This window comes from Notothenia rossii (assembly GCF_949606895.1).
Source record: "Notothenia rossii genome assembly, chromosome: 5".
In the NCBI taxonomy this organism is placed as follows: Eukaryota; Metazoa; Chordata; class Actinopteri; order Perciformes; family Nototheniidae; genus Notothenia; species Notothenia rossii.
The window spans coordinates 75,863,815-75,877,322 of NC_136903.1; the positions used below are offsets into that span (position 1 = coordinate 75,863,815).

At 41.0% G+C, this 13,508-nt stretch overlaps 2 protein-coding genes across 2 annotated transcripts; one reads left to right on the forward strand and one right to left on the reverse strand.

Annotated features, from left to right (window-relative positions):
* Positions 1–546: 546 nt before the first annotated feature.
* LOC307038609 (ADP-ribosylation factor-like protein 8B-A) lies at positions 547–8,069 on the reverse strand. Its single transcript, XM_079680128.1, has 7 exons — positions 7,814–8,069; positions 5,251–5,331; positions 5,061–5,134; positions 4,833–4,926; positions 4,647–4,714; positions 3,881–3,951; positions 547–1,480 (listed from the first exon to the last, which is right to left on the reverse strand). Exons 1-7 carry the CDS (start codon positions 7,934–7,936, stop codon positions 1,431–1,433), a joined length of 561 nt encoding a protein of 186 aa, XP_079536254.1. The 5' UTR covers positions 7,937–8,069; the 3' UTR covers positions 547–1,430.
* A 2,096-nt stretch (positions 8,070–10,165) lies between these two features.
* On the forward strand, positions 10,166–13,508 carry LOC307040327 (uncharacterized protein). Its single transcript, XM_079683046.1, has 4 exons — positions 10,166–10,893; positions 10,998–11,139; positions 11,245–11,317; positions 11,534–13,508. Exons 1-4 carry the CDS (start codon positions 10,515–10,517, stop codon positions 12,431–12,433), a joined length of 1,494 nt encoding a protein of 497 aa, XP_079539172.1. The 5' UTR covers positions 10,166–10,514; the 3' UTR covers positions 12,434–13,508.

The following is a 13,508-nucleotide window of genomic DNA, read 5'->3' on the forward strand; positions in this document are numbered from 1 at the left end:
ACCTCTCTTTCCTGGTTCATTAATAAAACAGATATTTCAACGTGAGCCTACTTTGTTCATGTACTGTTGAGGTTCATTTCAGTAGTTGTGTGCTATAATGTATTTACAAAGTGTGAAGAGGAGGCAACTTTAGAATAGGGAACCTGTTCAGGTCAATTAGAGTCAAATTAGCTTATTGGTTATGAACAAGACTTCACTTTAAAATAGGGAACATATTCTTAGATAGAAATACCTAATTTTGAGTTTTTTAGACATATTGAGGAGAGCATATTAAGACCAAAGCTCATGTACAACAACTTCCTTACTTGCAATAGATAAGGAATAATTAAAGGGTTATTGAGGAAAAACTCTCAACTAATGGCCTATTACTTGTAGAATAAGGCATTAATAAGTGTTTTATATTGACTAATAAAGAGCCAATATAGTGCTAATATGCATGTTAATTAACAACTAGTTGATGGTGTACCTTAATATAAAGTGTTACCACATTTGCATTTAATGTTTATGAAATGTATGAAATATAGGTGTACAAACCACAGGACAAAGTTTAAATTAAAAAGCAAGCCTTTTTATTTGTTGAATATATAGTGGTGTTTTTTTTTTTTAACTTTTCCCAGGTAGGCACACCTTGCATGCTGTTTGGCTGCAGAGGCGAGACATTGCACAAGGCACTTTAAATTCTGCCACTCTCTCAGCTTTGAGGCAGCACAAACAACATCTTCCACCGTGGATACTTACAAACTGAGGCCAAAATAACCCACACGACCCCGTACACGTATTTTTACTTATAGAACTTTCAGACTTTAAATAAAATCACATATTCATACACGCACATCTCACATCAGTAAAAATCAGAATAGCTCAACATTTGTACAGACCTGCATCTATTGACTTGCACATTTTCTAAAACAATAGACATCTCCGTGAAAGAAGAAGATGTTATCAAGCTAAAGGTGACATTCAAATACGATCACAGAGTAGAGCTAGAAAGAAGTGGGAAGAGCTGCATGTCTCGTCAGCAGTCTGCTGGCGTCATATGTGACATTGTGAAGAACATTTCTTGTAATCAACCCTTCTTTAGGAGGTTGTTTTTGTATACCCCAGATTAGTGTTATGAACCACTGGGTATGATCAGCCGGGTAATGCCTAAATTATGACAAATATATTCCAAATTATGTTCTGACTCCAAAGCTTTACAGGACAATAATGCCAATAATGTTCTTTACATCTGATACCAGAATAACATTTTTTAGTTGATCATTCTCAGGGTTTGTGAAATAACTACTAAGTGAAAAGGGGGAAAGTGTGTGTCACAAGCAGAATAGAGCAGCATGTGAGTTGAAAATACAACAGGTGATGGGTGGGGGGGGGGGCCGCTGGTGGCATAACAGTTACATGGCAATACACAGCTGAAAACAACTCCTGCATTTTCAGCTCCTCCTGGATTTTGAGTGCTGGATGAGCCACTGAAGTGTTATGTCTGGAATCAAAGAAACACAGAATCAGTCTGAGCATTAGGGGTTCAACAACTAATCGATGTATTATTGCTACAAAAACATTATATCGCATTCTTAGTGTCGCCAACTCGTTTCTAACATGCAAAAAGACAAACAAATGCGTCTATGATGTATTTTCGATCAGAGGAGATCTCTCTCTCCCCCGTCTGTGTGGGAGGGGGCGGGGCAGTTTACACACACGCAGCTGCTACATGCAGCAACACACTGCGGAGATGGCGGAGAGAACGCGTTCCGAGGTTTGGTTAAACCGTCTCGATGTGGACAATGCTCGTTGCCAAAAGTGCAATAAGAGTTTAGCATGTAAGGGCGGTAACAAGCAATTTTTCTAAACATTTCGCAAAAGTGCACCACATTCAGACGGAGGAATGCACCGGGTTCGACTGTCTTTCTAGTAGCTCTGCAGCCCCATCCACGAGTAACGTTTCCACGTCAGGTGTTATGTATGCTAGCAGCAACACACGGAGTTAACTCAATTATACAAACATGGGTTAGTGATTAGAGGTAACTGAGTTATTTATTTTCTTAAAGTTTCAGCTATTCTGTTTACAATTCTGTCATCACATTATTTAATACGATTTTTTAAAACACTGTTGTTTCTTTTGATGTGAAATATATTTATTTAATTTAAATAAAAAGCAATGTTAATTTTGTTCAAAATGTGTTTAGTTAGTTTAATAATATATGTATTTTTTAATCAAGTATTCATCTTTATTGTCTTCATTGTTAGTTTCCACATGCCTAAAACAACCTCAAGCTAAATCTAAAAGTTGATGGCTAAATAAGAGCGTTTGAGAAATTGTGCAAGGCATACAGTAACAGTCCGAGTAGTCGATTAATCGTTTCATTAATCGATAGATTAATCGATTATCAAATTAGTCGTTTGTTGCAGCCCTAGCATCGATGTATTATTCAGCCAATTCTAACAAAAATTGCTATTACAAGCAGACACTAATGCTACGTTCACACCGGATGCAATGCGAATATTTGCTTCGCTCTAAACGCTCCTATCGCATCGCTCTAGTTTAATTGTCCGTTCACACCGGACGCGATGCGAATATTCCCTTCGTTCTAATCGCTCGAGTTTCACCGCGGCTGCCAGCTGTGTTTACTCACATCATTCAAACAAGATGTTTGTACTTGTTTAACTTTTGTACAGTTTCTGAACAGATATGAGGAGCTGTGATCTCTTTGTGCTAACTGCTAACAGCTAATGGCTGATGTTCATGCTCGCCATCGGAGCGAATTTGCGTCTGTCCGCGTCTCTGCATTGACTTTACATGTAATCGCGCCGCCCCCAAACATCGCATCTCGTCCGGTCTGAACGCAGCATAAGAGTGCGTTCACACCTGCCTTGTATAGTCCGGTTGAATCGAACCCTGGTGCGTTTAGCCGCTTGGTGCGGTTCATTTGGGTCGGTGTGAACGCAGTCCGAGACCTCTTAAGTGAACTAAACAACCGGACTCTGGTCCGCTAAAATAGGTGGTCTCGGAGCGCTTGCTTGCGAACTCTGGAGCGGTTCATTGCTGGTGTGAACGCAGTCCGCACCAAAACATAGGAAGCGTAGTATTTACGTGTCACAAGAACGCGTATATCTTCAAAATATTTAGCGAAAGAGTCTTTCAAGACATCCGCGGTTGTTTAGTTAAAGAGTGAAGCAGAATGAAGTGTTGAACAGTGTCGTGTAAAGTAAAATTTCTCCGTCAACTACATAAAAGTAAGAACACCTGTCGTCGGTGAAACGCCCCTCCTTACTGCAGAACGTCTCTCATTATATGTGTTATAATGTTTTTTAATGGACGTTGTCTGATTATATAATCATATGCGCGGGCCGCTAATGTCTGTTGATCTCCAGATTAACAGCAGCATGAGAATAACCTGCCGAAAGTGCTGATGCTCCATGGCGGAGGCTCTGGTAGAAATTGCCGGGATTTGCGTTTTTACCCCCTTAATGTCTGACCAATGGTTGAACAGCATTTCCGTGAACATGACTTGTGTTTAAAGTTTATAGTCCGTTTGAGTTTTGTGTGAACGCAAACCGAACCTTGTGAAAAATGAAAAAATGTAACAAACTGTGGTCTGGTGCGCACCAGAAAACAGACTATTAGGTGTGAAGGCACCCTAAAACACTTCACAGAGACAATAGCTGTCACAATAGCCATGAAGCACAGATGTACGCTTTTTATTTTTGACGATTTATAAGTTAGTCTTTAATAAACTGCTTAGCCAAAAGGACAAAGATATCCGTATTGCAATATTTGATCACACGGTCATTGCAGCTTCATATCATGCATATTTTTGTTTTCCTCTCGCTAGTCATTGACATATGCCAGACTCTGAAATTGAGTTCAATCACTGCAACTCACCAATGTTGTCTTTCTCTTTGCAGGAAATGGAGTAGCAGCATATCTCTCTGTCCTGAATGGCTGCCAGATTCCTTTGAAGGGGAAAAGGGGGCACAAATATAAGAAGTTTGCTATCAGGCTGACAATCAATCTCACTCATAGGCAGCTTATGCAACAACTCTGCACATATTTCTAACATGACAGCAGATGGAGCCATTTCCTGCTTCACATAGCAACAGTTTTACCAGTAGATGTCAGAGGAAATTGCATTGTCATTAGCATAGGCTGCATAGGTAAGAGGCAGACATGTTGGTTCAGCTGATGGAGGAAAAAGCAAACCAGATGAAATGAAAAGTTTTCATATGGTCAGGCAGGGAACCATTTCCAGATACCTTCCTTCATGCAGGTTGCTTTCCTAATATTAAGAATTATTATATGTTTTATTGCAATTTCCTACATTAAGAAAAAGTCAGGCATATAGGTTTAATGAAAATATTTAAAGTTTTCCACACGTGTCAGACAAGGAACATTAATAGACTGTAGAAATGTTCAATGCAAGGAAATAGTAACTTAACTCCAGACCTTGTACACAGTTTGAAATAATGATATTCTGATATTGAGTCCTAAATAATCTTTCCATATAACCATTAAACAAGGAACTAAAAGGGCAATTTCATGACAGAAAGATACTACAGTGCACTAAAGTACATATAAAACAGTGCAAAACTGGGCCTCAGCTCTAATTTAATTAAATTGATAACAACTTTGCACCATTTGTCATACTTACAATTTCTCAATGAGCTGCTTTTCATCTAGAGCACTGGGGAGATCCCTTTTGTTACCGAGTACCAAAACCTAAAAAAAACAAGACTATTTAAATAAGCAACTGCAGCAAGTAATAGTTGTTAAAACCCACACACAGTTCTGCATAACTGGTGCAGAAATAGAATATTGGTTTCTGGAAAACACTTACAGGAATTCCTTGCAACTGAGGTTTGTCTAATAAATTATGAAGCTCGTTTCTAGATGCCTCCACCTTTTCTTGATCTGCTGCGTCAACCATGTACCTAGAAATGAGCAAGACCAAAATTATTTAAATGTGTTTTACATACATTAAAAGTACACTACGTCCATTTCAAGAGCTTGTTACCATTTATTATGTTTGGCAGACAAAGATGAAGATTGAAACTGATATACTCACACGATTGAATTAACCCCCCGACAGTACCGCTCCCACATGCTCCTGAACCTTGGCTGCCCTCCTATGTCCCAGATCTACAGAATGACAGGCACATCTTCATGTGATATTCATATTTTAATTATAACTTCCTCTTTGTATTAAAAAGGTTATTTACAGTTACACTGCACTGACAGTAGAAGGATTGAAATACCTTTATGGTGACGTTTCCTTTGGTGACCTTCCTCATATTGAACCCCACCGTAGGGATCATGTCTTCACTGAAATGCCCAGACTGAAAATAAATACATAAGTAAAAATACATCTTAAAATAAAACTGACAATAAAAACAGAATAATAAAGCTGCAGATGGCCATTTCATACAAAGAAAGATATCCATAAAACATAATCCATTATGTTCCAGCCCAGTAAGAGGACAGAGAACACAGTATTACAGAGTTTTTGATCACCTAACCGTTTTATGCATCCATATTAAAATAAACTATAAAATAATCTCTAATTGAACAAATGTATTGTCATTATGACATGCTGCACTGGATCTCTTGTACTTTCACTTGTTTACATACCTTTATTATAACATAGCTTACAGTGTAATACTTCTCATCATACAGTATTTAAAGGTGACCTATCATGCAAAATGCACTTTTGTAGGTCTTTTATGCATGAATATGTGTCCCCGACTCCCCGGTGTTCCAGGGAACTCACCAAGTGTCAGAAAACACAACCCTCTCTATTTTCCTCCATACCCAAATCTCTTAAAAAGGGGCTGCAACGGATCTGATACAGACTGATCCAGATTTGAATACTTCTGTGACGTCACAGAAGTGGCGCTACGGCTATTGGGCCAATTCCACCAATCAGGAGGAGACAGCCACAGACATTGCCGTTCGAAAGCGCTGGAGACGCTGTAGTACATATGCCAGGCCTGTAGATGGTGCTGTTCTCACAGAATCAGCCCATGCAAAGACTGTTACATTGAGCGAAATGAGGAATGGCTAAAATGCATGATCTGTTTGGTATTTTGAAAAATAAAAAGTATAAATATGCCTTATATAGGTATGGTCCTACACTATATTATTCAAATATAGCATGATAGGTCCACTTCAAGATTTAAATGGGGTACAGAAAAGGTTTAAAAAATGATAGAAAAAACACTCAAATCTAGTTTATGTGTTACTGTGTCCAAAACTGTTAAAAGGCAGGTACTTCTATTTGTGAAACGCCAATATGTTCTCCTAAAGCAAATCAACAAACCAAGATAAATACTTTAAAACACTAAAACCAGATGTTTTTCTCAACGTATTGTGGCTTTTGTGATTGCTCATTTTGCAAACTGAAGTGTCACTCAGCATACAGAATCAGTGGCATTCCCCTTTAACATTAAACTCCCAAGCTGTGTCTCGCCCTTCTCCCTGCCCTCTTTTATAAACCAGCGGGCTGCTGTACGCACATTTCACAGCACATGACTTGCAGGAGTCACCTGATGAAGCTAAGTGGAAATGAGTGCAGCAGTCTCATGACTGAGGAAGGAGGAACCACCCCCACAATAAGCATTAATTCACTCCTCTGTGTCAGAGGCTGCCATCTCTTACGCGTGTGTGAAAGAAGGATCTTAGTTTTGTTCCAACCACAAAAAACACACATTTCCTCCTCAGACACCGACTATCTGATGCTTAGTAAACAAAACGTTTCTGCACTAAAAAATACTATGCACTAGTTTTCTTTCTTCTTTTTGACTTTGCAATTAAATCTTTCAATCGTCCAGTTCTGTCTGATTAGTTTAGGTGTTTGATTTTTCATTTATGAATCAAACTGATAAGCAACTCAAAACAAAGCAGAGAAACTTAAGCTTACTTTTCACAATATGCTGCTGAAAACTCAGTTTCTGTCTGATTATTAGCCAAAGAAAAGTTGCTCCACTATAAACCTTTGAGAAATGTTGGCAAATTGCACAAAGTTGCAGAGTTGCACAAGAGAAATGGCCTGGCAAGAAAGGATGCTCTGCAGCCGCAGTCACATGAGGTCAAAGATACAATCTGACCACGACCACAATTTGCATTAAAGCTGCTGCAGTATGAGTCTTGTAAAGTTGTTAAGCTTTATATCACTTTTTAATATGCCACTTGCAACCTGTTCTCAGACACTAACACCAACAACAACTGAGACATGGATATTTTTGTAAATATGTCCAAATAATATGTTAAAACAAAAAAAAACTAACTCAGCTACAGATTTACTTTTTGTTCTAGGCTCCTAAAATCTGTAAAAAAAATCATTTGTTTTTTGCGGAGGAGGTCATTTTTAACCTGTTGCAGGACACCTGTAACGTATGTAGTCAGCAGTGGCTGAAAGGTTCAACATGTTCTCAGTTACCTTCCTGTCTGACAGCTTTGTACTCGCTATAACACGACCCTACAGCTAGTAAGTGATGCAATTTTACCACAGCAAGGCATATATGTGTATGTTGCGTTCAGGTTTCAGCATGCTAAACAATCCTAACATAATTAGCCACTAGCCGACGACGACCCTCCAGCAGAAAACTAGTTAGCTCAGCTGACTTGTTGACACTCTTCCTCATGTCCAGGTTTGTTTTTATGGATGCTTCTGTCCTAAACAACATATCAACGTCACATTGTTTTTGTACCCGAAGACCCAGACAGTGTAGCATTACCTAGTTAGCCTAACTCTTATCCCATTATTAGCGCTAATAGTATTAGCACTGCCCCTAGCAAGGTGGCTAGCAGCTGAAGACTTACAGCGATCACGTTTACAAATGTAGTTTTTCCCGAGTACTGGAGGCCAACCAGCGTCAGCTCCATCTCCTCCTTCCAAAACAGAGTCTTAAACCAGTCCAGCAGCCGGTTCACTAGGGCCAGCATCTTCAGGTCGGTGTCCACACTCCCCCACGGTAGTGTCTGTCTCTCCCTCCCTGTCAGATGTGGCGTTTTCCAGCGAGGAAGGGAAGTGGGACGCAGGCAGCTGTCATATGATCAGTCTGCAGAAAACGCACCGACAGCGCCCCTGCAGGCAGATGAAGGACCACCATACCCAGAGCGTGCAGCGTTGTCTTTTATCCACTAAAATGCATTGCACTCATGTATGGAGGACGATTAGGGCCACATGAAGAAAACAAATGTGGGGATGTGAAAACATTTTCCAAATTCCGACTTTTTTCTCAGAACAAAAAAAAACATAATTTTTCACATCCCCCAAAAAATACATTCATATGGCCCTAATCCTCTTCAGTAGAGGACAGATCATGACATGAGTGCAAAATAAATAAAAGCATAAATACAGGAATAAAAAATACAGGAATAAACAAATGTGGAAATAAATATAGGAATAAATATGGAAATATCAATCAATCAATCAATGTTTATTTATATAGCCCAATATCACAAAATGTTACATTTGTCTCAGTGTACACAGTTTGTACGAATATCAGTATGACAATACGACACCCTCTGTCCTTGGACCCTCACATCGAAACTTCCAGAGAAAAACCCCACAGTTTAAATGGGAACATGGGAGAACCCTCAGGGAGAGCAACAGAGGAGGGATCCCTCTCCCAGGATGGACAGACGTGAAATAGATGCCGTGTGTAAATTGAAGAGATAATACATTTTACAGCATAGGTAGACCAAATGTTTGGAAATGCATGTGTCTATAATAAGAAGATGAATCCACGAGGATGTCAACAATCCTGTGGGAGCCATCAGGGAAGTAGTGAGAGTCAGGCAGGACCACAGCGATAGGTTCAGGCACGACTCGAAGTCCAGGACCAAAATCCAGAACTCATGATAGAGGATTCAGGACCGCAGCAACAGGTTCAGTCACGACTCAGGATCCCGGCGTAGATAGACACCAAAAATAAATTTGGGGGAAGCTGGGTTATTCAGAACATGAGCGTACACAGGTACAGACAGAAGGAAGAAGTAAGGTGTCCCCCGACAGTCTAAAGCCTATGGCAGCAAAACTAACGTGTCTACGTACATGGACTCCCTTACCCCTAGATTCCACCGGGTCCGTCTGCGTCACGTTACGGCCACGTTACGGCTGCGCTGCGGCGTTCGCAAAGATCGCGGCCACTCTAGTCAATGGGTGCTATTCCACCAGACGCGTCGTGTTACGGCTCAGAAGCGTCCCAGAAGCGTCTCGGCGCAAAAATAAGATTCAAGTCTATTTTCCGACGCGAGGCGTTGCAGAGGCGCCGGGCAGGAAGTGGACCGGTCAGAGCATCCGGCTCATCCCCAAAATAAACTAATTTTGCAGACCCTATCCCTCTGTATTCTTTCAAGTAGGAGGACAAATGCCAGCGTTCTCCTCCGGTTTACAGGCACTGTGTAAAATAGAATAATTATGATGATGAATGCATTTTTTTACCACTAAAATACAGCAACACATCTTTGATTCATGTTGTTTATAACTGGAATATTACAATTATTATCAACTTTGTCTGTACAAAGTAGCCTGTCCAGGAAATATGCCCAAATCAACAAAAACTGCGAGCCGGCAGGCAGTCGCTCCGCTTCTGAAATGCTTCTGAAATGCGCCCGGTAGGGTATGACGCTTAAGAGTAGTAAGCTGCTCTCGCTTTACACAATGCTTTCTTATATTCATTGAGAGTAATATGCCAAATTAAACGAGATTCTTCAAGTTTAGTGGAACGCCATATCCTTTCAAGTTGTCTCGACTTTTGCTTTATTTTTGCGGGTTTCGGCATTATGCCATGGAGCTAGTCCATGTTGTTTTATTTGGTAGCCTTGTATTCTGTGGATACAACAACATTTATAACAAATGTACTTTCAATTGCTCTGAAAGTGCACGTGTCTTTAACAATATCTTTGACTTGCTATCATATTTTATTTGACTTCCTCTGACCAGTCCCACTTTTATTTGGAAGCTTTGTGTCACGTTGTAGACAGTAGGGGAGAGCGGGGTAATGTGGGACACCGGGTAATGTGAGACACCCGCTGTAACTAGGCAAAGAAACAAATTTGCGGTCATGTGACCATAATGTTTTCAACCCCTTCCCACCCCCCACTTGTCATGAAGGAGAACTTGGTGCTGGTTCTGTGGTAAGTATTTTTTTTCACAAAAATGTGTTTGTTGCATGTAAAAGTAAATTTTCTTACTGCGAACGTAATCAACTGTAGTATCAAAGCACATTGATTCAGGTTGAAAAACTTATATCATACATGTTGATGAACTTCCAACATATAAAACCATGTGATTGATGCTAGTTAAAGATTAGCCTGAATTGCCTAGAGATGTTGTTTTTTCTAAAATGGTGGCTGTGGGGTAAAGTGAGACAGATGCTGTGGGGTAAAGTGAGACGCTGACTCACTTTACCCCGACATGAAGCACAAGTTAAGTTTAGTCTTATATATATTTTAGTCTAATATTACAATACATATGTTTTAATTTTAATGTCATAAACATTGTAGAAAAGTCATCATGCCAAGACGATACATCAGGAAGACAGCTTGGGGCCAAACACCCCTCACAGAGATGGAGAGTGCAGCTGCAGAGGTCATGCAAGGAAAGAAGTCCTTAAGACAAGCAGGAAAGGAACGAAATATCGACAAGACAACCCTCCAAAGATTCATTAAGAAAATAGAGAAAGGGAGAGTTAAATCAGTAGCCTGGGGTGCAGTAGCTGAGGCAAAAAGAATACTGACAGATGAGATGGAGGAGGAGCTTGCCCAACATTTAAAACAACTGGCTGACCAGTTCCATGGCCTTGCTCCAGTTAAGTGCCGTGAACTGGCATTTGAATATGCAGACAAAAACCATATCCCTGTCCCTGCCAATTGGATGGAGAAACAATGTGCAGGTAGGCTAGGGTGCGCAAGAGATCACATGATTCTGTAGGTCAACTTAGGCCAACTGATCTTGCCACAAAGCTTATCTTATAATAACGAATTGTCCACTCTTTAGGAGTAGAGTGGTTTGGCAGCTTTCTAGCCCGTCGCCATCTCTCTGTCCGAACTCCGGAGGCAACATCCCTGGGAAGGGCTACAGCCTTCAATAAGACTACAGTGGGGGAGTTCTTTACAAATCTGGCTGTAGTGATGGACAGGTGACAGAATTAATTCTTTAGTTGCAAATGTTTTATGGAGGCTTTACCTGTAAGATTTGGTTTTGATTCTGATAAGGTTCTTCCATTGCCTCTCTTCTTTAACAGACACACATTTCCTCCACACATGATTTACAATGTGGATGAAACAGGCGTCTTTACAGTACAAAAGCCACGGCAGGTAAGCTACTAGAGAGCAGCAGACTGATACTGAGTGGCTTGTGATAATGACCAGCTAGCTATTGGCAGAATGCTGAAACTAATGCTATTAGTAATGTTGTGAGCCTGTGAACTAGAAAAAAATGAATGGACTGCAACAAAATAAAATGTACCTTTAGACCAATAGTAGCCTACTGATTGCACATGCCATTGATTCTAAACTTTCTACTTGATTCAGGTTGTGACAGAGAAAGGGAAAAAGCAAGTTGGTTCTATCACATCAGCTGAGAGAGGAGAACTGGTGACTGTGGTGTGTGCAGTGAATGCTGCTGGGAATGCCATACCTCCCATGTTTGTCTTCCCCAGAGTTAGGTTTAAGGACGACTTCATGATAGGAGCACCTCCAGGAGCCAAAGGTGCCTCCACCAGAACAGGATGGATGAACGAAGACACCTGGCCTGAGTTCCTCGATCACTTGATAAAGCACACTAAGTGCACTCCTGACCATCCCATGCTGCTAATCCTGGATAATCTGAGAGCTCACATCTCACTCAAGGCAGTGGAGAAAGCAAAGAGTAATGGTATTGTTCTGCTCACCCTCCCACCCCACACATCCCATCGCTTGCAGCCTCTCGACGTGACGGTGTATGGCCCGTTCAAGACCATATACAGCCGAGCTCTTGATGGGTGGATGAGATCTAACCCTGGCAAAACAGTCTCCATCTATCAGATTGCAGGATTTGTGAACGAGGCCTTCTTGTCAGCAGTGACACACGCAATATCACCTCTGGCTTCAAGTCCACTGGGATCTTCCCATATAACAGAGATATTTTCCCTGAGGAGGCGTTTGCACCATCCATGGTGTCAGACCGGCCAAACCCTGAGCTGCGGCCTGCATCCACTGGTCCATCCACTTCAGATGATCCGGATGGTCCACGGCCTGCAGATTATCCACCCCCTGCAGATGAACCACCTGCTGCAGATGCTATTCCACTCGCTGATGCTATTCCATCCACTTTGCATGGTCCACATGGATGTGCCTCGCCAGCTGTCTCACGATCTGGATATGTGTCTCCTCAGGAAATCATACCACTTCCAAAATGTCCCCCCAGAGGACAAACAAAACGAAAGTGTGTGAAGACAGCCATCTTAACAGATACTCCAGAGAAGCAAATCATAGAACAGGCTTATGAAGAGAGACAAAAGAAACTGGCAGGGAAAAAGCAAAATAGCAAAGAAAAGGGAAAACCGAAAAAGAAGGCACCCAAGAAGAAAATCATAGATAGCAGCTCGGAGGAGAGTGATGACCCTGTCCCATTTGAGGATGATTTTGAGAGCTCTGAAGATGAGAGGAGTGACCCCGGAAACAAAGATCTGTCCGTGGGTGACTTCGTCCTCGTCAACTTTGCCACAAAACACCGAAGTATACGTTATGTTGGCATGGTTGAGAAGGTTGAGGGGGACGAAATACTAACCCAATTCCTCAGAAAAACCCAGGGAAACAACAGAGAGTGGGAGAGACCCACGTTTGCTATGAAAGAAAAGGATGTGGCACATGTTCCTAAAGGTGATGTGGTGAAGAAGCTGCCTCAACCTAATAGGCCTCGAGGAACAACACGGAGAGAGCAACTCTTCACCTTTCCCTGTAACCTTCAGGGCTGGAATGTAGAGTAGGCCTTGTTTAAATATGCGGCTGATGTTCATATCATATCGTGTTCTAATCTAACTGGTTAAAGGGTTAATTGAATGTTTATTAAAGCACTTTGAAATATATTATGTTGTATTTGACTTTGTTTGGAGTTACTTTGTTTAAAAAATGTGCTAAATTGACCAATCCCCATGATTATGTTGCGCATCCGACATTAGTTTTGGAATGTGTGGTTGTCAATCTATCTGTCAGGATTCTAACTGTTACAACATGTGTTGTTTTGGTAGTTTAAAAGTGGAAAAGGTAAGTGGTTCACTTTACCCCCTTGATTTCTCTAGTCTGTCTCAGTTCACCCCTTAGCTGGGGTAAAGTGAGACACAAGACCACTTTTTAAAAAACAATCATATTTTCACTGCCCTTTGTCCTGAAGACATTCTGATCATTTCCAGTGCTAGGAAACATCCTGAATTAATGGGAAATGTGTAAATTTTACTGATATATCATTTTAGCTCGCCTACAGGAGAGCAAATGTAAAAAATGTCTCACATTACCCCGCTCTCCCCTA